This window comes from Pygoscelis adeliae, unplaced genomic scaffold (genome assembly GCF_000699105.1).
Source record: "Pygoscelis adeliae isolate BGI_AS28 unplaced genomic scaffold, ASM69910v1 Scaffold207, whole genome shotgun sequence".
In the NCBI taxonomy this organism is placed as follows: domain Eukaryota; kingdom Metazoa; phylum Chordata; class Aves; order Sphenisciformes; family Spheniscidae; genus Pygoscelis; species Pygoscelis adeliae.
Genome location: NW_008825160.1, coordinates 91,634 through 115,659, shown reverse-complemented (window position 1 = coordinate 115,659; position 24,026 = coordinate 91,634). Strand labels below are relative to the sequence as shown.

Sequence of the window (24,026 nt, the reverse complement as noted above, 5' to 3'; positions counted from 1 at the left end):
AGTACTGAAGCTATGTGTCTCGGACTACTGCTCCCACGGTGGTAGCCAGTGGGCATGCAAAATAACTGCGTAATGAAATAATGTTTTAATACTAGTTGGCACAAGCTTGGAGCCATGCCAGCTTGCAGAGTTGCGGGGCTTGGCACTGGTACCTTTATGCTGGAGATGTGTGCAAGGTCCTGCTTCCTCGAAGGTCCTCTGGTCCTGTTAGCTGCAAGGAGGAGGTGGCTTTATTGTGCTGCGGTGGCTCAAAAGCTTAGCGGACTCTTGGACCATGTCATTTCACTGTCACTACCATAATTTCAATTTGCCTGGAAGGCTTATCAGAGCTGGTAGGTAGTGGTGAACCCTCCCTAGCTTCTGTCAGGTCACTTCTCATGGCATGCAAATGCTGCTGCTGAAGGATGCCAGAAGCACACACCTACCGCCTAAACACCTCTGCTGTTCATCCTTCTGACCTGCAGGTGCATACATTCCCTCTGGTCACTTTGGAGCTGGGTCCTTTGGCTTTGCTCAGCTTTAGTCTGGCAAATCCAGTCTGGCCAAAACCCAGTCAACACAGGTTCATGAAAGGCAGGTCCTGTTTGACCAACCTGATCTCCTTCTATGACCAGGTGACCCGCCTAGTGGACGAGGGAAAGGCTGTGGATGTGGTCTACCTGGACTTCAGTAAGGCCTTTGACACCGTCTCCCACAGCATTCTCCTAGAGAAGCTGGCGGCTCACGGCTTAGACAGGTGTACTCTGCGCTGGGTCAAAAACTGGCTGGACGGCCGGGCCCAGAGAGTTGTGGTAAATGGAGTTCAATCCAGTTGGTGGCCGGTCACGAGCGGTGTTCCCCAGGGCTCAGTTTTGGGGCCGGTCTTGTTCAATATCTTTATCAATGGTCTGGATGAGGGGATCGAGTGCACCCTCAGTAAGTTTGCAGACGACACCAAGTTGGGCGGGAGTGTTGATCTGCTGGAGGGTAGGAAGGCTCTGCAGAGGGACCTGGACAGGCTGGATCGATGGGCCGAGGCCAACTGTATGAGATTCAACAAGGCCAAGTGCCGGGTCCTGCACTTCGGCCACAACAACCCCATGCAGCGCTACAGGCTTGGGGAAGAGTGGCTGGAAAGCTGCCTGGCGGAAAAGGGCCTGGGGGTGTTGGTCGACAGCCGGCTGAACATGAGCCGGCAGTGTGCCCAGGCGGCCAAGAAGGCCAATGGCATCCTGGCCTGTATCAGAACTAGTGTGGCCAGCAGGAGCAGGGAAGTGATCGTGCCCCTGTGCTTGGCACTGGTGAGGCCGCACCTCGAATACTGTGTTCAGTTTTGGGCCCCTCACTACAAGAAGGACGTTGAGGTGCTGGAGCGTGTCCAGAGAAGTTGAACGAGGCTGGTGAGGGGTCTGGAGAACAAGTCTTATGAGGAGCGGCTGAGGGAGCTGGGGTTGTTTAGCCTGGAGAAAAGGAGGCTGAGGGGAGACCTCATTGCTCTCTACAACTACCTGACAGGAGGTTGTAGCGAGGTGGGTGTTGGTCTCTTCTCCAAAGTAACTGGCGAAAGGACGAGAGGAAATGGCCTCAAGTTGCGCCAGGGGAGGTTTAGATTGGACGTGAGGAAAAATTTCTTTACTGCAAGAGTGGTTAAACATTGGCACAGGCTGCCCAGGGAAGTGGTTGAGTCACCATCCCTGGAGGTATTTAAAAGACATGTAGATGAGGCGCTTAGGGACATGGTTTAATGGGCATGGTGGTGTTGGGTTGACGGTTGGACTCGATGACCTTAGAGGTCTTTTCCAACCTTAATGATTCTATGATACTGTTTCTGTGATACTAAATGCTGAGGGTCCTCCAGATTTTTTGACTGATGTTGCATTGAAGATCAGCACAGCCCGCACACGTGTATTGGTTCAGCTCTGCTTGTTAAGGTAACCTCTCTAATTTTCTTTGCAGTAAAACGATTTAAGGAACCAAAGGAAGAGAGGCGTCCCTGGAGGATATGGTGAGATGTTTAATCTGGAGCTTGAAAAGACCATGTATCTGTAATATTATTCTCTTATACTAACAATCTTCTAGGCTGTCTGAATATCCTGCATGGTATTTAGTCATTAAATGAAATGCTCTGCCGCCACTTCCCAAGGGAAACCTCCATAAAGTAGCTGGTGCTCCCTAGAAGTAATATTCCCTGCCTAGCTCCTCCAGAAAAGCTTGTTTTTGCTGTAGGTGACTGAACTGAGAGGTTATGGTCCTCTCCAATCTGCTGGCATACCTGCACATGGGCTGTCTCCCAGACAGGGTCAAGTTTTGTTCTTAAACTTGATTAATCACTTTGGTGTCCCCTGACCCAGCTCAGGCATAGACCAGGCAACGTGTTTGGCTGTGTGTTGATGTAAGGTAGCTGGGTATTGCTGTCAGCTTTGGACACCTCTACAAAGCACCTCTGTATTGTAGGATTTACTGGCCGCCAAGAGGTGGGCGTATGGGTGGGCTCAGTGTACGGTCAGGCTGGCTTGGCAGCACAGAGCTACCAGCCAACGTTAGTGATGAAAAGCCTGTTAGTCTTCTCAGTTTGGTTCTTCCTCTAAAATAATTTGGGAATTCAATCCAACTCCCTGTGGACAGGTGCAAAAATCATAAGTAGCTGAACACCTTCCCTGCACCTACTGCTGGTTGGAGAAACTGAGGCTGGGCTGGGCACTGGAGGGTGAACTGCCCTTCGCTGCAGGCTAAAACTCAGCAGCAAGTGTCAGGTGCAGGTCTGCAAGACTGAGCTGCTACGTGCTGAAGTGCTGTCTTTTTTCTTAAGTATTTGGAGTCAGCCAAACTGTCTGTTTTCACCATGTACAACTTCTTGGGCATCATGAATGCATCTTGGAGGAAAGCAGATCCATGCAGGGCCTTCACGTGGGTGACTGCTGGGTTGCTGGTTCTCCAGGGCACAGATCTTTATGCCTTTTTTTTTTGCCTCCAGGTTTTATGATACCTCCAAGCAAGCAATAGGTGCCCTCTTCATCCACTTTGCCAATATTTTTCTGTCGGATCTCACTGAAGAGGACCCTTGCTCTCTGTAAGTACACGAGGTGCTTGCATTCATGTCCTACACCTGTAAAAGGAGGAAGCAAGCCTGTTGGAAAATGTCATATATGGTGGAAACATCCATTTAAAGTACTAGGTGGGGACAAAGCATGCTGAGCTTATTTTCAGGGTCTGGGTTGTCTCCTGGTCTTTGTAGTCTCCTGGTCTGATGGAGATGAGGCAGCGCGACTGTGCTTTTCTGAGGATTAAAAGCATCTTGAAATATACTGGCAAAAAGCTGCAATAAATGACACAGCGCTGCTCCACGCAGTTGCAACTGTTAAATACTGCGCCATTTGTTTGCACACCGGACCTTGCAATTTGGCTGGTCTCAGAGAAGTATTGAGAATGCTTCCCTAACTGTGCGGGGGAAGGCCTTTGTCCAATGTAAGGATGGTTGTTTGGATATTTGGTTGCACCTACCGCCTGTATTCCTGTAGTCCTGTTTGGGGGCTTTCCAAGCCAGACTTCAGACTTAACGTAGAAGTACCACCTTTACTTCAGACCAGCCACTTCACAGCTACGAATTTAGTTTCAGAATTAACTTTATCCTGTTTTGAGAAACTCCTCTAGGCTTCAAAATGCTGCTGAAAACCTTCTGGCCCATCTCCTTTTTGTATGTTAAAGTGCTGCACCTTGATACGTTTCTTTAAACAGACACAATTTTGGCTTGGGCTAAATATAACCTCTAATATCATTCATCATTGTTTTTTAAACAGATGCTGTCTTAAAATAAACCGTTTTGTGCTTATGCTGTACCCTTCGGTTTCTTGGGTTTTGGTTGGTTGGGTTTTTTTTTCCTTGTTTTGTTCTGTGTTTCCCTGTGCTGCCTGACTTGTCATCCTGAATCAGGCAGCTTAAAACTCTCAAGCCCTGTCTCTAGGCTTTGAGGCTCCATATGCTACGTGTCCTGCCCAGTGTAAACCACCAGAGCCTCATGTTTGTATCGGAGTACTCCGACTTCAGCAGCTGGAAACTGTAATAAGCTAGTCTGAGCCTTTGGATGTAGAAAAACTTAATGTCATGTTTTCAAAATGGATATCAAAAGCAGATTGTTATTTTCAGTGTCTTTATGATACTTTCAGAGGCAGTATCAAGTTCTGGAAAAGGAAATGTTCATTCCTGTAGCTCTGTGCTTGGTATTTTCTTCACACTGTAGAAATTTGGCCCAATCGAGCAGAAAATATTCCAGTAATGGAAAACTGGCCAGAAAACATTAGTCTGAGTGATATTTTTTTCTTCTCTTCTCTGGAGTTCATTAAAATACCAAGCCCTGGGTTAGAGCTTGGACCCTGCAATCCCCAGAAGGTCCCTGCAGGTCTCCTGCTTCTGGCGCTCTATCCAGCAAGACTTAAATATCCAAAGCTGCAGAGCAAACCCATCAGGCCCAAATCTCCTGGTGGGGATGGGTTCAGCTCCTGGATCTGCAGTGGGGACCCTGAACTGGAGGCTTTTAGGGACCCCAGGATGCCTCCTGTTGAGCCAGGGCTCTTTGCCTCTCCCAAGACTTTCCACCTCTCAGTCTGCGTCTCTGCTCATAGGAGCCTCTTGCAGCTGCTCAGTAAAATAGACTTTTTGCCTCTTCTGCTGCACAGTTTGCAGAGCAGCTGTGGTGTCCAAGAAGCTTCCATTTTCTTGTATGAAATTCCGAAAATGTTTGGTTCTGTTTCCCTGAAACTTGGGACTTCATCCTAATAAGAACAAAAGACGCTGCAAATGGAAAGCTTCTTTTTTTGGGGGGTAACTCTTAAGCAAGGCTAGCCCAGGAAGTATTTAATGCTTTATGAATAAATGAGCAATGCCAGAGAGTTGGTGGAGCCTGCTCCCTTCTCTGCTGAACAGGCTTTTAAACTAAGAAATTGCTGGTAAGGCTATAGGTAAATCCAATAAAAGAGAAAGGAAGTGAGCTTGGACTATTAACTGGGGATTTTTGGAATCTTGGTGGGTTTTTTATGGATTCCCATAATGAAATAAAAGACTTTGAATATGACTTAAGAACACAACTGAAACTTGAATTTTCCTCTGCTCTTAGCTACCTTATTAATTTCATTCTTGATGCCACGCTGGGGATGCTGCTCATCTGGCTTGGTGTGAAAGTTGTTTCCCGGATCGTGCAGCACAAGAAGTACACGTACCTGGTCTTCGGAGAATATGGTAGGTGTCAACTGCTCTGCACAAAGGTGGTTCATCTGCCGTCAGCTGTGAATGGGGAGAAGAAAAGGGCAGAAACTACAGTTTGGGGTTAAAACATGTGACCAGCCTGCTTCTGTTATCCCCTCTCCAAGGAGCTCACTGAGCGTGGTAGCGATCAGCGTGTTAAATGCTGGGACATCCCTAGGTTGCAGGTAACTCTGCCTGCTGCCTTGCCAAGCGCTCTTGGGCGTAGCAGGTTGGCGACGAAAGGTTAAACGTTTCCTTGGGTGGATTTATACCCCAGGACGTGCGTATGATAAACTAAGGTGTTTGGGTGTGGTGGTGGTGATTTTTGTGGGGTCCTTCCTAGCCTCTCAGTTCAAAACATGGGTTTGTTCTTGAATTTGCCTTGAGCTATAGTAGGCATCAGCAGGACACAGCCTGGCCCCAAAACTGAGTTCTCAAATGACTTGTGGAGGATTTTTTTGCCACCTGATCTAAAAAAAAAAAAAAATTAAGTATGCCCAAGTCTGTCCTTTCTCTGCTTTGATTCCTGCCTTGAGATGGAGAAAAATAGTTTCAGAAAAGCTTTTCTCAGCCAGCCCCACTAGAGGGTAGCACTTCTCTTCAGAAAGAGCAGACCCAGTGCTTCTCCGTGGCTGCAGGAAAGGGAAAAACTACCCTTTTGCCTATTTTAAGTTATATCTAATATAAAGATGAATTCAGTCTTACTTTCGAAAATATATCCTATTCATACTAATCACTCCCCTACCTTTAAGACCTTAATCATTCTGAAGGTAGTCTCATTCCTTTGTATTTTTAGTAGCTGTTCTAATAACTGAGCTGGTGGAACTTGGACCAAACTGAGATTAGTGCAGAGATCCCACTGACTTGTGAGCTTTTACTTAGGATCATGTTCAGCATATGTAAGTGGGTCATGGCACAGGATGAAGGGGATGGTTGAGTTTGAGACAACAGAAGCAGCTACAGAGTCAGAATGAGATGACAACAGATGGGTTGAAATGATGGGACGTGGTAGAGCTGGCTCTCATCAAATCTGAGGGCGGTTTTAAAGGTTGCAGTGGTCTCCAGAGCAGGTTCAGCATCCTGATGGCATGCATTTGGTGGGGACTACCTTTTTTTTTTTTCCCCCTAATGGCTCTTTCTCAGAGCTGAGGAGCCAAGCACAGAGCGCTGAAGTCATTCAGATGAGGCAGCACAGGAATCCAGATATTCTTGGTTCAGGGACTGGCATTTTTCCTCTTTTGAGCAACAAGGACTTGAAGCCCAACTGCAGCCATCCCAGGGCACAGCTTCACGTACCACGTTTGCAGTTGAGCAGAAGCAAGGAAACGTTAAAGTGTATTGACAGCTTGCTTTAACCTTGCAGAGCAGTAGTGAACATCCGTTGAGCTGTCGCTGGCCCCTCATGAAGGCTGGCTTAGACTACAGAAACAGTTCACTCCTCTGAGGAAATCTTGCTTTCGTTAATAAAAAAATGTTTCTGCTGTTGCTTGAATTTAGCTTTTGAATTGGGGATTAAATATCTCATCCACTGAGCACTGCTCTTCGTGCAGGTCACTGGCCAGAGTGACCACGATGGAAAAGCTAGATAGCAGTCAAGTGGCATGTCCAATGCAATCCTGTGTAGGGCTAGGGAAGCAAAACACTGCTGTCCTCATCTCGGGTGTTAAGTAACTTCCAAAATAGTTTGGAAGATGCTAGTAAACTTTGTACAGTTTGATACAGGCTCCAGAAATATGATTCATTTTCTGGTCTAATTGCTGTACCAGACTTTGTTTCTTTGCTCAATTCTCCTGAGGAGCAAAAACATCTCTTGCAGTCCTGCAGAGGAGGAAGGGCAGAAAAGCACCAAATCCATGTTGCAGACAGTGGTGAGTGCTATTGGTCCAACCATCAGGAAAGAACAGTTGTGTCTGTCCAGTATAGCCAGTACCCATCTACCTGCGTGGTCTTCGAGGAGGAAAAAAAAAAAATCTGCTGCAACTGCTTCCTTTCTGACCCTCCAGTTCTTGGTTGCGTCCCTGCAACTGATGCAAACCCCTGCAGTTATCCTTTGTTTTGGGCTCCAGCAGTCCCTTCTGCTCTGCTGTTGGTATGCCTGTCTCCACAGCCCCGAGTGGTTCTCCCTGTGTGCCTGCAATAGCTGCATTAATGGAGAAGCAGAGAAAAGGGAAGGGAAAGCGCCTAAATCTACGCTGCTATTTTAAGCATCCAGCTGTCCAGAACTGTTTAGGAAAATGTATTACTTTCATGTTTCAAAAAAACAGGAGACAGCCATTCTGAGATCAGCCTCTCTTGTGCCTGAGCTCTTAGCCAAAGACTGCTGCAGCCAGGAATGACCTGGTTTTTAGCTAGTGGAGTGTCAAAGGCTCCTATATGCTTATGTTCCTCCATCTTTGCCCAACAGCTCTTGATTACTCTTTGGACTGCATCTAAGCACAGGAAACTGCATTTTAAAAGGCTGCTGTCTCTTCTGCAGAAGCTTGGCTCCTAAGATCAAAGATTGGAGAGGTTTGTTCTTCATCTTGGTTCAAGTAGGCTTTGGAGAATGATGGTTGCCTTACACATACTCAAAGCTAACAAACTCCACGAATGCTCTATGCACTGTTGCTCTAGCAGGGTAGCAGCAGGTCATGTCTATAGGTGCTCTCACTGCAGGGGGCTTCTGCAGGGAGGAGAGCAGAGCAGAGTTTAAGCTGTAAAGGATTTGGGAGGTGGATACCCAAGGTCTTGGGGGTGCTGCTGGGCCTGTACAGACTGAGCAGGGGAGATGCTGGCTGGAGTCAGGGTGTGCAGATGAAGTCTGGTTCAGTTTTGTGCTCCACCTCCAAACTGCTCCAGGCCTCTTCTTCCTCACCCGTTCCCATGGCAATAAGTAGCTCCCTAGAGGGAACCTCTGGATGGCTGTCCTGGCATTGTAGTTGTGTCTAATAATACTCCAGTATTTCTAAAGTAATACTTTAGAGTTTCTTCTAGGTAAGCAAACACTATGAATTTGCATTAAGAGATGGTTTCTGCAATGTGCAAGTAAAATGCTGAAGAGGAGCGTTAAGAGATGATGGGGAGAAAAAGAGGGTGCTCTTGCTTGAAAATGCCTCTCTGGATGCCCATCTGGGTGCTGACTTGTGTATGACTGTGGTTGTGGTCGCTGACTAGTCTAAGCTTGACAGTTTGTGCTCATTCACTGTCTGGAAATGGAAAGGCTTGTTGCTTGGAGGCTTTTAAAGTCTGTTTAGTGGCCTGTTGAACTCTGCTGGTCAAATTTAGTTGTAGGAGAATGTACTCTGTGCCAGCTGCTGAGTTTAACTGAGGACTGTGTAGGCTGCTTTTGGCCCTGTTGTGATGTTGTACAAAAAAATTCCATAACAAATATTCCCACGTCCTGAAGCAGCCAAGGGAGCTGGCTGCTAATGCTTGAGGAAGTATTGCTGAAAATAGGTCTAACCTGAGGGGCTGTCCTGTCCTTAGCATGCTTGGCCTTTCCACCTCCAGGACCAGGGAGAAAAAGTAAGGAGAGGACTGAGGGTCATCCTCAAATGGTGAAGTGCGTGGTCAGGTCCCCTGCTTTGAGTCTTTGAACCTTCCTGGATCTGGCTGGTAGTAGCAGGGTTTACCCCAATGCAACAGCAGTATCTCCAGGGACCAAAGACCCAGAGCAGCAGTGTGACGCTGCAAACTGGGGACTGATTCCAGCTGTACACTCTTGTATTTCAGATGCAGAACATGCCAGAGAGGGTTTGGGATGTCCACTGGACCCATCTGGCTGCTCTGATGCCAACTGGTTCTGCCCATAACTGGTGCAATTGCTGATCGGGTCCCAATCTCTGGAAACTTGTTCTTGCCCTCAAAGTGAGCGCTTCTGTGCAATTCATATTCTTTCCTGTTATGTCTTACCCTCCTCTGTACTTGGCACTGATAATTAGATCCCTTGGTTTTGGAGGTACTGTTTGAGTATCTCTTAAGAGGTTTTTACTGACTTTTTCTATCCCCACCGTGTCACCCAGTACAACTTTCAGTGCTTTCAAATATTCGCTTTTCCTCAACCCCCCGAACCCTCTGCTGTGGCTGCGGTTAGCTTTTTTCCTACCTGCTCGGTGCTCACACAGTCCCCAAAAGACTGTAAATAAAGCTGTCTGGCAGTAACGTGTGGGCTATGCTGACAGCTTGGTACCTCAGACAGCCTGGATTAAAACTAATCCTGTTGTGCGGTAACAACTCAAATATCTCAAGCAGTGCTGCTTTTGCTCTGCGAGCAGTTGGGCTCCCACGCACAAGCGGAGTATGAGACACGTGTTTGTGTGAGGTTGCTGCAGGCACCAGTGTTCCTAGGTCTGCACCAAGGAGGTATTGCTGGTGGTGGGGTGGGGAGCACGAGCAATGCTGCTGGAGGAGAAAGGTCTCAATGCAGTGTGTGCATCCTTCGGGGTGAAGGGGGATATTTATTTCTATCAGGGTGGGAGGTGGCTATAAGAAGATTTGAGCCAAGGGTGTTCATTAAGCTAAAAGGAGAGGCTGGTGGTAGAGTCACTGTGTAGAGCTGAGATGTCCTGGGTTACCTCCCAACCAGGAGTGGGGACAAGAAACTGGAGGTGTTCCAAGGGAGCACGATACATGTAATCTCCTAACAGGTGTGATGTGGTGGAGGCTGCAAAGATACTTTGGACCTGTTCCCCACTCTCCTACAAGGAAAGGGAAACTCTGAACACAGCAAAGAGGAGAGCATCTATTTATTTATCTTTTTTTTTTTTAGCCTCCAGGTAGCAGATTGGTTTTTGCTGGCTGGCAATCTTGTATGGCAGGAACAGTCCTGTAGGCACTCACCTAGATTTATGCAGTGGAAACACTTGAAGTGAAGGGAAGAAGAATCCTCTCCCCATCCATGGAGCAGGGCACCTCAGGGCAGCAGCTGGTCCATTAAAGATACTACGTTGCATCTCAGGATGCCTCTGACCATCTTGCTGTAGGAAGCCAGCACCTAAATGAGGTGTGTGTGGTTAGCTGGCATCAGCTCAAGTTTTCCAGCCTTGCTTCCTAACTGTGGGAGGAGATGTGGCCGATCTGTCTTATGGGCTTGTCCAGGGACCATACCAAAGGCTCCCTCTTACCTGATGAGATGCTGATAGATGGTGACTTGTATGTTACTGGCATTAGTCAGAGATGAATTAGTGGTGAGTTAGACTTAGATGATGGCCACTCTGAGGTGGATCAATGGTCCTTGGATGACTTCAAACCTGCTGAGGTAAGGAGCAGCCAGCTGAGCTCCTTGGTGAAGAGGAAATGAGCCACTGTCTATTTAGAGCTGAAGTTATCTTTGCAGCCCTGTAGGCCATGCTGCTGTTTTATTTTCATCTTTGTCCTGAGTTGTTTTGGTACTGAGCAGCCTCCTGTCCTTGGGAGACCAAGATGCAGTAAAAAATAACTGTGGAGACACCCTCCGAATTTCCTGTCAGGGGGTGGAAATTAAGTCTTGTCTAATTCTGAGCTCCAGGATGGATTCCTGTACAGAAACATCTCATCCCATAGTCTGAAAACAAAGCTCAGAATGGAAAAGGAGGAGGAATAGCTTGCAAAACAGTAGTAATTTTGAGCTGCTTAAGGTGGTAGAGCGGATGGAAAATCTGGCCTCTGCATGGACCTGTGGGTCTCTCTGTATCCTTCCGCTGTCTACCCTGGATATGTAAGAAGTGCTGATGTCCCTCTAACTGTGGAGGAGACTCACAGCATCTTCTGTAGGTGATGCAGAAAAGACCAGAGTGAGAAATATGAATATTTGAAGCTCCATGCCGTGATGGAGGCACCTTTGACAAAGTGGGATGTGGTGGGTAGTAAGGGGTGCAGGTCTGTCCTGCTTGGTAGTGCAGGCTTGCTGCACCACTTGCACGTGCCCTGTACGCTTAGCCAGTGAAGCTGGCCTAACTGGGGCAGACCTTTGGTCTCGGAGAAGATGGGCAAGTCCATGCCTAGGGTGAGTTAAGAAGCAGGTTGTCTTTTCTAGAGTCTGTGTATCAGCCAAAACCTGGCTAGGGCTGTTCTAGTGCACAGTACACAAAACTAAGAACCATAGCCTGCCGTTTGTGATGATGAATGGTAGTGACCTCCTATCCCCGAAAGGGTGTGAGAGGGCAGGTATTTGGGAGAGATCTCAAACTTGCTGCTGCTTTTTGGGCAAGCTGAGAAGACAGAGGGAAGTGTTCTGCAAGTGCTGTCGTGACTGCAGCGCAGAAGAGCCGACTTGAAAAGGGTGCTGTGGCTGTTAGTCCCATCTCCCCACGGGGGACGGAGCACAGCTGACAAACCAGCGCAAAAGGGAATGTGGGAAGGACACGATGGATATGCCTTCCTGTTTTGTTTGTACTCGGAGCTCTGATGGGCGATGGTAACCTGGGGGTTTGTAGGAGAATTGGTCGGTCTTGGGGTATGGGGCAAAAAGCCCCACTATACCTAACCTGTGCCAAAGACAGCTAGGCACCTGAGTCTATCGGGAGAGGCTGTCCATGCTTCAGGAGGATCAGAGCCCCTCTGACACCGGCCTTTAATTGCCAGCTGCCTATAACACTGCTCCAGTCTCCTCCACAGACCACCCATTAAGCTGTTGTCTGCCAGGGAGCAGAGACGTGTGCTTTCTGAAATCCTCTGCGGGCTCTGCTGGTTGCACTCACACGTAACCTTCCTGGCTCCCTCTTCCCTCCCCTCCTCCATACAGTTGCCTGCTGGTCTGGCGCACTCTCCTTGCTGTCCGCCCAGCTCAGCAGCCTCTCTGCACCCCTGGCCTCCCAGTCCTTCCCTCTCCCCTCCTTTGCTTCCTTCTCAATCATGGCTTGAGCAATTAAAAAGCTGGGATGCAAGATGATCACTCTGAGGTCTCTGGCATGGAGACACTAGCTGGATGCCTCTACTTCTCGGCTGTAGCTTTTGCAGCAAGGCAAATGTTTTGGTACGTTGCTAACAAATGACAGAATAAGGACAAATATACGTGCAAACCTGTTTTGCCCTTGCTGGGAAGCAGATCCCCCTAAAGCTGGGCTTGGTTGGATACCAGCTCTTACTAAATCCTGGTATGCGCTGCTGGTCTCTGGCCGGAGGTTTGCATAGTGGTTTGGATAAATGCGCTTTTGCAAACTGCCGGTGTTGTCTTCCCCTGCCGCATCTCGACAGTACTGTGCTGAGAAAAGTGGAGCAGAGCCCCCAGTCTGCTGCCATCCAACAGCGTGTCGAGCATCAGCATCTCGCAGTGGGTTGGGTTCTCTTGCACAGATGCAATTCCAAATTCCGGCCCGATTATGCTGGAAACAAGCATTGCCAAGGGTTATCTTTATATTCAAGTGGTAGGAGGAAATGCTGAAGCTTTCCTAAGCCAGATACTGTAGCTCAGTTTTGCAGACCTGAGATATTCTGATGAACCTGGGAAGATGATAACCAGCTGGCAGGGTGCTTACAGAGGGCTGAAGCAAGCACATGTAATAGATATGCTACCATTATCGTTGTTAACAATACAGATATGCTTTTACTTACTACTTGGTGAGTACTTCATTGGAAACATTCATATTTAATTAGCATTGATTCTTTTTGAGTGAACTGCTCTAAAACCTGGGGTGATGGAGCCCCTGTCTCTTTCTCAGACAGCAAGTATCACATAACCAGCTGTTCACTGCATCAGCGAAAAAATTAATTCTGTTTAGGACTGAAAATTTATCCTTTTGTATTGAAAATGGTGACCAGAAATTTTCAGACCACTGCTGGCAACTGTGTGGGTAAGGCTTGGCAGGGAGCAAATTGCAGGTGATGTCTTTAATGATTGATTTACTTTAATTTTTTTTATAGAGTGTGCAGGATACTGACTGCTCCTTGTATAGAGGAGGATCAGTCCAGCAGTGTCTTTTCTTGGGGAGTGCTATTGGGATTAGCTTTAATTCAGAAGGGATTATCAGTCTGCCATTCTGGTCAAAATGCTCCAGGATTTTGTGAGCTGCTCCTACGAGGCTCCTATTCACTGGAAGCATGGGGAAAAAGTCGGGAGGACCCATCTCTGCAGACTTTTCTAGGTTTGCCGAGGTGAAGAGAAATGAAATCTCTGGTACCTTGACAAAAGGGTACCAGAGAAGGAGCAAACCAAATGACTGATGCCCCAAAGCAACACATGCTTGTAAGGAACCGTTTGAGTAGGATGCTGGGATTTCTGAGCTTTCAAGCTTTCCCTATATGAAGGGATTTTAGTGGTCTGTGCTTTGAGGAGATGAGATACTTCCCCGCCCTTGCACAAGCAGGGCTTCCTCCCCTCAAATCCTTGTATCCATCCAGCTCAAAGTAGCTCAGCACCATGGGGAGGATACTGGCAATATGCCCATCAGTGGCTGAAGGAGAGGGGAAAACATGCATCTCCAAGGCTGTGTATCCTTTCCCCCAAGCAGAGGAAAGCATATTTGTTATCCAAACCAGGCTTCATAAAAGTTGATCCAGTCTCCTTAGAGTTACAAGGAATGGCTTTTCCCTTAAGCACCTGTGCTACTGCTGGGCTGTGGCCCTTGAAAGCCCAGGAGTGTCTGCGAGTGCTGGGGTTGCTGGATAAACTTGGGGAATTTCAGGTCTTCAGGCAGAGCCAGAGCTGTTTCTCTCCCCTCTTACAAGAAGCTGCCTGCCTGCCTTGTAGGACACTCGTAGGACTTTTGCTCCAGCAAAGCTGTTGATCTAGGAAGGACAGGCAATGGGGGAGGAGATGCAAGGCAAGAAGGTTTTTGGTGGTGGTTTTCACCTCTTGGTGGATTTCGGAGGCAGGTTGGTGGAAAGGAGAGCAGGACAGGAGGCAGATAAATACACGTAGTGTTAGCATCTGCTAGGTAGGTAGGGCTTTTTGAGTTGTGTCTGAAATTTGCTACTTGCTTGCCCTTCAAATTAACCAGAGGTCTGGTTAATTGACATCTACATTTCAGAATCAGCCCTAAAAGGAGTAGAAAAAGAGAATCGGCTCCTAGAACAAAAGGCCAGTGGTGGTAGTGGTGTATGTCCCGTCTCATGAGGGAGAGCTCTCTTGCTTACAGCCAGGTTTAATTCAAAAGTATGACTGCTGTATGAAAGACAAATAGCTGTCCTGATGAAGGGAGACTGCACAAATGGAAGTGGGGTGCAGTCTTTTGCCTTTCTGCTGTTCTCTACATCAGTTTGCAAAGATGCAAAATGAGCTGCAACTAGTAAGGGATGCAAGTCTGCTAGATTTTCTCTAATACAAGTCAGATATGTTGTGTGTTTTTTTTAAATTAGAAAGATTTGAGCTTGGATCTTGGTATGTTTTGATCTTCAATGGAGTAATGGCTTCTAGACCCAGCCAGGGACACCAAACCTTTCTACCCCAGGCATGTGTTCCTACAACTATAGGTAGAAAATCTCTCCGCTAATTTTAAGTTTGGTATTGAGTATTTGTCTCGGTGCAAGTTTTGCAGTATGGAAACACTTCTCTGTCTCTCTAATCAGCTCAGGTATCAACCATGAGGCAACTTTTCTGTAGGGCTGTCTCCTCCTGTCTTCTGTCTTGGATTTAATGTGCTGTTTTCCCAGGTGACCCTCCACAAGCTGCTGCCTGGATTGGCCAGTGTATCCTCTACTTGCTGATAATGGTTTTTGAGAAGACTGTGATTAGCCTTGTCCTGCTCATCCCTGGTTGGACAAAGGTGAGCTCCTGAGCTGTATTTTTCTAGCCACAGTTGCTGTGGCTTGTTTCTTGTCAGCTTTGCCTTATTAGTGGTCCCCATCATCATAGGTCTTTAATCCTTATGACTTGTTGACATCTCTCTGTAATCATTAGCTGTTACTTAAGTTTGGGGAAACATGACTTTCATAACAGTTTGGCTTTTGGTACATTCTCTTGCTAGTCAAAAGCTAGTGGAATAAGATGCTGCTTTAATTTTCTTTTCCATCCTTAGAAGGATAAAATGGCCTGGGCTGGCAGCTGAGCTACTTCAGTTCTGCCAGAGGATTTCTGCATTATCTCACCAAGTCAGTTCATGCTGGTGTTTCCTGATCCCATGCCTAAACTAGGGGGACTCTTAGAGGTTAATTTGGAAAGAACTAGCCCAGTAGTATGCTGTCCTTCCCCCCTCAACTGCTTCTGTATGGTAGCTTATGCAACAGTAATTGTGTTGATCATGAGTTTCTCTTAAAAAAATAAGAATAATAATCCTGTGGCAGTCGTGGCCACATACCTGGTGGCAGGTAGGTGTGGTGGGTATGGAAACCAATTCTGAGTGTTAATGGGTAGCTCCAGTATTGAGTGCATTTACAGGTAGTGCCTAGTACCTCACAGGCTCATGTGACTTGACTGAGGAGTTATTTACAGCAATCTGGGAGCACTTATCTGTTCCTGTTAAGGGCTTGTCCTTCTAACCCAGTAGCCGACAGTGCTGACTTGTGCTGAACAATATGTTCGTGTTTGCGCTGCTATATCCAGAGATGCTGCTGGATTCCTCTTCACGCTTATCACGCGTGGCTGGTGTCCTTATTTTGCAGCTAGGCTCCAAGGAGCCAAGAAAGTCCCACCAGTTGTCACAGGTAGTTAAGCTGAAAGACTAGCACTACTTATTTCTTGATCTGTACAAAATCCTATGTTTGGCAGCTGGGCTAAAGGAATAGCCCATGCAATCTTTCTAAGAGCTGGACTAACGCAAAGGCTGCAGAGCCTTAGCTAGGAGACTGCTGGTGTAAGAAAGCAACCAGTTTGCAGCAAAGATCTCGCAGCAGAGCTGTCCAAATAATGCCTCTAAATGCTTTTTCCTCTGCAGCTTCAGCAGATCCTCCTGGGTTACATCCCAAATCCCCAGCTGGAGCTCGTCCTGGTCATGCTTGTTGTGCCTTTTATAGTCAATGTAAGTGATGCCTTTGTAAGCACTAGGTGGGGCGGTTTGGAAATTATGGGTCCCCCCCCAATGGGGAGTGTGTACAGGAACTGGCTTGGGGCAGCCTTGAGTAATGGAAGTGGCTGGGACAGGGTGGAGGGGAGTGGAAACATGTATTTGTTGCCATGAATACACAAATATGTCACTACTGCTCTGCTATGGTCTCTGTGCCTAATCCCTGCTCCCTTGTCCAAGCTGCTGGGTGGCTGATTCTTTGAAGAAAGCTGGGGCTCATTAGCTGAGGGCTGCATCTCAGCAACAAGCTACAGGTGTGGGAATGCCCCAAAGCCCTCTAAATTCCTATAGGATGGCTTGTGGGTGGTGATTTTTGGCAACCTGCCAATCTGGCCATTTGGCTAGACTTCAAACTGTGTTACAGCAAGGCAAGGTGTTCAGGATACCCAGAACTATTGATCTTCGCAAAACTAGTTTGGTAGAACCTCTTGAAAGTTCAGCTTTTTTGTGGTTCCCCTGATTCTGGGTAATCCTTGACCTGCTGCTTAGTTCCTGCTAAGATGGGAAGTGAGAACATGGTGTTAATATTCAGATCCCCCCCTGGACAAGGAATGAGTCAAACTCTTTTCGGTTTATCCCATGAGCATTGCAATGGATGCAGCATTGGCAAAGTTGGGTTTACCTGCCTGTGCTACCAGCCTCTCTCCCCACCCCAGGCTGCATTTCCTTATTTGAAAGGAAACTCTGGTTCTCAAAGAACTGACAGGTGACTGATGCAGACAGAGCAGGTGAACCTGGGATGGAGCTTGGCTCAATGGTTATTTCCTGGTGGAAACTTGGCTTATTGTGGGTTTTTTTGGTGGGTTTTTTTTTCCTTCACTATGTCTTCAACAGCTATGGAAATAGGATTCAAGTGAGAAGGGATCTCAGGAAGTTGACTCATCCAACCCCCATGGACACACTTGATTCAGGGCTAATTTAGATATTAAATTAGGTTGATCAAGGCTGGACATCTGGAGAAACCAAAAGGAGAAGAAATAGCTGTGATTGAAAGACTTTGTATTTTGGTCTCTGCAATCTATTCATGCAACTTCTTTCCCCCCAAGGCCATTATGTTCTGGGTTGTGGACAGCTTGATCATGGGGAAATATAAGCAGAAGGATACCCTGGACATCAATGGATCCATAGAAACTCCTCGGGCTAGGAAGACTGAGGAATCTCAGGTAAGACCGAGGATGTCCTGTGTTGGAGACCAAACTGCAAGCTTGTGGTACGGTCTATGTGCTTCACCACAATCATGCAACATACCATCACGTTGCCTAGACCTAGGGTGATGCTTTATGCATGTGAACGATGACCCTGCTAAGTCAAACTGACTTTTCATGCTTGTAGCTGATGTCAACAGAGGGATGTTTTCTGGGATGGTCTGGCCCTGTCTAACAAAGAGCAATATTACATCCTACGAAGCGTTGCTGAAATATCGCCCTAAATGATGACAGTATCTTGTGAGGGATGAGCTAGCTTTTGCACTAACCTGTGTGGGCTTGTTGGAGTGGCAGGCTGAAGCTGGTGGGTACCTCTCCACCATCTCTTTCAACTTTCCCATTTTTAATTGTAATGAATCTTGGCTTAGAAGAGCTTGCTTTCCTTACTGTGGTTGGTAGCATCCGTTTTAGAGGACAGGGCCTAGCTGGGAATCCTATTTTTGTCAGCATTTCGTATTTTTGGGTGGGGTTTTTTTGTATTTTGGGGTTTGGGGTTTTTTTCAGCCAGATGATGGTCCCTTAGCTGTAGGAAGCTGTATTTTGTCAAGCTGAGCTTGACACTTAAGTTATGGGGGGTAGGAAGTGCTCCAGTTGCAGCAGACTTTGTTCTTGTTAGTGACGCCTGGTTTGCTGGGCAGGTGGCGTCTGTGCTTCTCATCGGCTTTTGGGCAGAGATCACAACCTGAGTCGCTGGGTTGAATTCCCTTCCTTCCCCTGGCACCCAGACCCTGTTTCAAAGTGCTCTGTGTACGACTGCTGATATCTGCAGCTCACTGGTGAGACTCGCTGAGATAAGATAGCTTTTGGCAGTTGCAGGCTGGCTCCTGGAGTAGCTTCTGCCGAGGAATTTAGGATGAATAGAAATAGCTCTTGCTTTCTGAGAGCTCTTTTATAAAGAGTAACTCTGCTCTTTTACCGATGGGTGGGATGGCCAATGACTGGTGACGTTGCAACGCACACGGAGGTAATAGTGTTTAACGGTGTGCTTTGCAGTCTGCACAGCAGCGACAGCTTCCACGGCTCAAGGGTGCAATGGGGAAGCGGCCGCTGCTCATGGGGATGTGGTGTTGGAGGCATCCTCCCTCTGGCAGGAAGGGCAGGCAGATATGAGCAGCTGTTGAGACAAGTGAGTCGCTCCTCCTGGCCTGGCCTCCAGATAAACAGTTGTAGCTTGGCGAGGTCACTAGAAACATGCGAACAGTGTGCCCCAGGGAGTTTCCCAAGTGGTGTCTGTGGTGAGGGCATCCTCGAGAAATCTTCTGTTGTATTGGAGAAAGGAGGGAAGAGAGGCCTGAGCTGAGCAGTACCAGTATGGCTTGATAGTTGTGCATTGAAGCTAAGAACTCATATCTGGGATGTGAAGGTGGATTAACTCCGGGTGTGAACGTCTCCCTGGTTATGGCGCAGTCCTGGTTTCTTACTGGCGATTGATGTTCGAGTGGTACTTCCTTGAAAGAGCTAGGTTGGAGGTCTGCTCCAAATGTGAAAGTGGTGGTGAAGATCTGTCTTACTGACTGGATATGCCAGTGTGTTCCTGACGGTTTAAGATCAGTTAAAATTACACCAGCTCAGAAACAAGGGTGAGGAGGTGGCATCTCCAGTTGAGACACCAATCTTTCAAACCTAAACTTAGAGTATCTAGTCTTATAGGTGGCGTGCTGCTGTGGATACACAGGTGGTACTACAGTTAATGGTTTTTCATGGAAATGGAGCTGATCCTCTGCCTTGCTCCACTGCAGGTGGGGCAAGTGTTTTGTGGCCTCTAGCTCAGTTTTGGATAACCTGTTAATCTCCAGAAGCTAGGAAAGGCTCGTCTGGTAGCTCAACTAGACTGGTTGTTTCAAGCAGTGGAAACTGGACTCCCACAGTCTGACTCTTGTTGTCAAAGGTTTCTTCCATCTTCCAAGTACTTGACTTTCTCAGACAAATTCTGCTGGGACATTCAATGTGTAGGTCATCTGTCCATCCTGAAACCCTCTGATCCATCGCTGCAGTGGAGCTACCAAGGGGACTGGTTTGTACCTGGAGCAGTCTACAGGGACTGCCTCCTTTCTGCTCAGACATGTTCCTGGTGCCTCTGGCCCAACAAATAGTTTGGGTGGAGAAGGCAGGTAACGAAGAAATACAGAAGTGGGTGACCTGCTTTTCTAGCTCTATTTCTTGGCACTGGGCCTTGAGGTATAGCTGTAGGCTCCTGCTTCATGTGTCAACTTCTTAGGCTATGAATTGAAGATTATGTTGGCTGGCTGGGCCTTACAGCTGGATTGGTTGGAATTTAGGCTCAAAAACAGAAAATGAGGGTTTGCTGGGCTAGTTGCTGCTAATAACCTGTTCAACTGGGGGGGTTTCTTCCCTCCCTGCTGCCCCATGGAGAGGGAGGGAGACTGAGAAGTATCTCTGTACAGGGCAGGGCTGGCTGAGGCTAATGTGTCGTGCAGTTTATCAGGGTTCATCAGGGCTGTCTAGCAGCAGGCGCCAACAGCTCCCCATCATGCTGCCTTCTTGAATTTCAATGCTCTGCCTATCTTGCCAATAGAGAGTGTCATTATTTTCACTCAAACTAGCAGTTTGTGCTTGGAAAAGGAAGGGGAGAGAGGAAGGAGAATGGAAAGGGCGGGCTGGAGTTAACCTGTCAAAACCCCACACTCGGTATTTTCTGTAGGGAATAGCAGGAAAACACGGCTTTGTACCAAACATAGGCTTGGTAGACCAGCTTGGTAGCAACCAGCAATCCTGCCACTGGTGTGTCACTCACTGACTCCATGGCTGCAGTGCAGACCAAAGAACTGGCAGTCTCTTGTGGGCTTTAAGGCTCTTCTGGCGAGCCACAGATGTGATGATGGGCTCTTGTAATGGAGCAACTGCTGAACTTTTTTTACACTGAAGCTCTGAAAGGGATAAACTCACTCTTATGGCTGGAAGAATGTCACCATTCCTTCCAAGGCAGTCTAAAGCTTTCTGTTGTTTCAGACTTGTGCCCTGCCTTGGTAAATCTTCACGCAGTCTTTTTTTGCTCTCTCGTGGGACGGAAAGAGATCTCTCAGGGGTGCCAGTCTGAATCCAGTGCAGTTCAGGCTGGGGAAATGCATTCATTTGCATGGCCCTCATTTCTGCTTTGTATGTGTCCTGCCCTTGACCCAAGTCTCTTTTCCCTTGCCCTTGCAAATGCCAATAAACCTTAGATCTTATCAGTGATTTCTTTGTTTCCTCCACTCAGGAAAACAACTCAGTTTTAATAATGTTTTATTTGATCTTTTTTTGAACTTGTTTCTAGTTTTTTCCCAAGGGCGGCGTGTGAGTTTTCTGCTCCTTTCCTGAAGGCTTACATTTTCAGAGACAAGCCTTTAAGCAAAATTTGGCCTAGTAACAGTGGTACTTGTGAGACCATTAGGGTGAAACTAGAGGCTAGTTGAAGGTTGGGAGGAAAGCTAATATACTGCGTGGGGACCTGCCTTTGGTCAGCATGGAGTTCAGCACCTATCCCAATTCCCTTCAGAGGAGCTGTGACTTTTGGCAAATCCCTAGGCTGAAGATGCTGATGAATGCCAATACTTATGTTGCTTGCTTTTAAGTACTGAAGAATACTCCAAGACCAACTTTGACTTGCTGGTTGCTTAACTGAGCTGATCTTTAAATAGCTCAAGGTGAACTAAGGTGCCTGGTCCTTACAGGGAAGCTAAATGAAGGTGGGCATAGAGGTGCCTCTGGAAGGAGACTCTCTCACCTGTCAGCCCTACTGACTCATGGGAACTTACCTAAGCTCAGATGCAGGAGGACGGTGAGATGGTTCCTACCTCCACACCAAGCTGGTGGAGCTTTAGGCAAACACGTTTCCACTGCTAGCAAGGAAATGGCCCCAGAGCTTCTTTGTTTTACAACCTGTGTCACAGTTCTCATCTGTCTGTGCAATCTCTTTCTCTGCTGCTGAGATGGATTCGTTATCTGAAGGGTCTGCTTGGATGGAGTACCATATCAGTAGTCTTCCCCCAGACAGAAGGGATTGGCCGAGCACATGGGCAGCCCTGTTTCGGTAGTGTGACCCACATTGTTTTGCAAGCTGCTGGCCTCCTGGTGTGGGGAGGAATGCATGAAGTCTTTGAGGACTGCTGAGTGAGACAGTAGCACATTGTCCCGCACTGGGAAACCGTGGCCCATTCCCAGCTGTGCCACCGACCCGCTGTGATCCTGACCTGGATGCATCTGCAGGGGAAGCGCCTTGTCCAAGTTGTGCTGAAAATTCCCAAACTGGAGTTTGGCTTGAAAAACATACCTGAGGGTATGTCCCATGACTGTCATAGCGATGAGGTGCCGTCTCATGATGAAGCTCCCTGAGGAATTGTGGAAAGGTTACTGGGGGACTGTTGGCTCGAGTGCTTGGTACAAGTTGTATGGTGGGCAGGTAGCAGCCTGAATGGGTCTGGATGCACGACGCTTAGTGCCTGCTCAGTCAGCCACACTTGGCTGCAACAGGATTGGAGTTTGCAGCTGAAACCCACTGAAATTACCAGTTCATTAGGCCCCAAAACTAGCCTGTTGCAGCCTGTCAGAGTTCAGTGAGTTTATAATGCTGTGTGTGACTAATTATCCACCCATTTTTTCAGGTTCAACAGCATCACAATATTAATATGATAAATAGAGGAAATCTTCACTTGGAAGAAATGGAAACTTTCCAGGGTGTGTCTTGAACCAAAAATTCCTTGAGAGCAGTGGGGGGGACACAAGAGAGCTTAATCTGATCTACTGCTATCCTTTGAGTGTCTGACGTGCTGCTGCGACGATAACATCAGATGGAGGGGCTGGAGTGTGCGTGAGGGTGGGGAGGAAATCTTCCCCTGTGGCTCTTCTATTCCTTTGAAGTAATTGACTCATTGCAGTTTGTTTTTCCTGTTTAGTCATTTTGTTGCTGTGGTGACTGGCCCCATGGTGCTGCCTAAGTGCTAAACAAGTGGAGGGCATGTTAATTCACAACTGTGCCTGGAGGTAGCCACAGATAAGACTAATTCCCCCACGCTCCTGGTTTAGCCCAAGCTCCAGGACTGGCTGAGCTGTTGGGGACACTCTGCAGGCGAACGTGCTTGGCTGAAAGCCCCTGCAGCATCCCTTGACTTGTGCCTTTGAGCTGGAAGGCTGCGGTGAGTCAGGCACGGGGAGGTTTCATAGTGCATTGGTTCAGTCTTTGGAGCAAAGTGGGGTCAGATGGGGCTGAGGCTTGGGTGAGAGGTCTACACTGCCTTGCTAGAGGAAGCTATGTTTGTGGGGGTGGTTGTGGTACCTGCCCCTTGTCCCTGCATCAGCCATGAACTAATGATGCTGTTTGGGTTCTGTGATGGGCAAGTGGAGGAGGGGGAAAGGGCTGCTGGCATTGCTCATCTAGGGAAATAAAACTGGAGGCCCTTGACTGTGTGGTGTTAGGCTTGTGCCCCTCTGTAGAGTTGGGGGCTGAGGTGCCAAGGACCTGGCCAGGCTTCTGGTGTGGGTGACTAGTGTTTACTGGAAATCCCATGGTTCAGCTGAGATCCTGAGAACTGCTGGGCATGACACAAGCTGTTGCACAAGGGTTGACTGCACTTCAGCTGTGCTTAGAGGTAGCTACTGACAGGGGTAATGACAGTAGGGCTTCTCTTGCCCAAAGCTGGGTGTTTGAGGTAAGAAGGGGTAGGATGGGGTTGAGCAAACAATCTGTCAAGCCATGAATATTACCCATGCAAATTGCTCATCCATCCATCCTGCTGGCTGGCATTGGGTTTCAGCTCTTCTGCAGTCACTGCAGCCATAGCCCAAGTAAAATCCGGCCTTTTTCCTCTTCCAGATGATGTGGCTGGAGGATGCCCCACGCGTGGCTCCGTCTGCGTCGTGCAAACGCTCCATGGCCGGTGGCAGCCAGTTAGCTCAAAACAGCCTGTTGGTAGCTTCAAGTCTGAAGTTAGCTACTGAGAGCGTAGGTGTTCCTGGAGGCAATGGGCAGCCTTTTGATCATGCAGCAAAGCTGTGGGCTTTCTTACCTGGAGAGGTACTGGTGAGAGGTGTCAGTGCTCTATTTTGGCTCCCACAATTCAGACTGAGCCAGGAGCTGCTGTGCCAGGTAGAAATAAGGTGCTACCAGGCTAGGACACCACTCCTGAGCTTGCTGGCCATGGCTGAAGCTAACACTGTAGCTCTGCTTGCTCTTCTGGCTGAGCTCTGGAGATAGCAAGCAGCTTGGGGGCCTGGGAAAAGGTCTACATTTGGTACAGCTGTTTACCAAATATGTGGCCTCGTTTTTGTACATCTCTGCTGAGGCTGCAGCCTGGCCTGAACATGCATGTCTACGTATGAGCCCTGTCCCATGGTGAACAGAGCTTTTAGCTGCCTGTTCTGCACTCAAGGGGGTGGGGGTGGGGGGGCTGGGATACCAGGTCATCACAGTGTCTGTGCCCAAATCAATCTGGCTGTCATTGGAGAGATGGTCAAGGTGACCTTGAGACCTTCCCCATCTGCCAGAGAGGATTAGATCTTGCAGCAGACCCCTCTAGGGGTATTTGACCCCTCCAACAAGCAGTATCAAGAAGAGCTGAGAACTTTCACTCCATCAGCATCTGTCTGTTCTCCTTTCTAGGTGTTACTCTCTCCAGACATGGATTTTGATCAGTCTGAAAGCGACCAGGATATTTCAGGACTCCAGGGAACGAACCAGAAGATGAAGCAGTCCAGCTATCAAGTGGTCATCTGA

General features: G+C 47.9%; 1 protein-coding gene across 1 annotated transcript; it reads left to right on the top strand.

Moving 5' to 3' along the window:
• The first annotated feature begins 274 nt into the window (after positions 1-274).
• LOC103920841 (transmembrane protein 110-like) lies at positions 275-24,026 on the top strand. Its single transcript, XM_009328692.1, has 8 exons — positions 275-332; positions 1,864-1,984; positions 2,954-3,049; positions 5,090-5,211; positions 14,764-14,876; positions 15,984-16,067; positions 17,159-17,275; positions 23,913-24,026. Exons 1-8 carry the CDS (start codon positions 275-277, stop codon positions 24,024-24,026), a joined length of 825 nt encoding a protein of 274 aa, XP_009326967.1.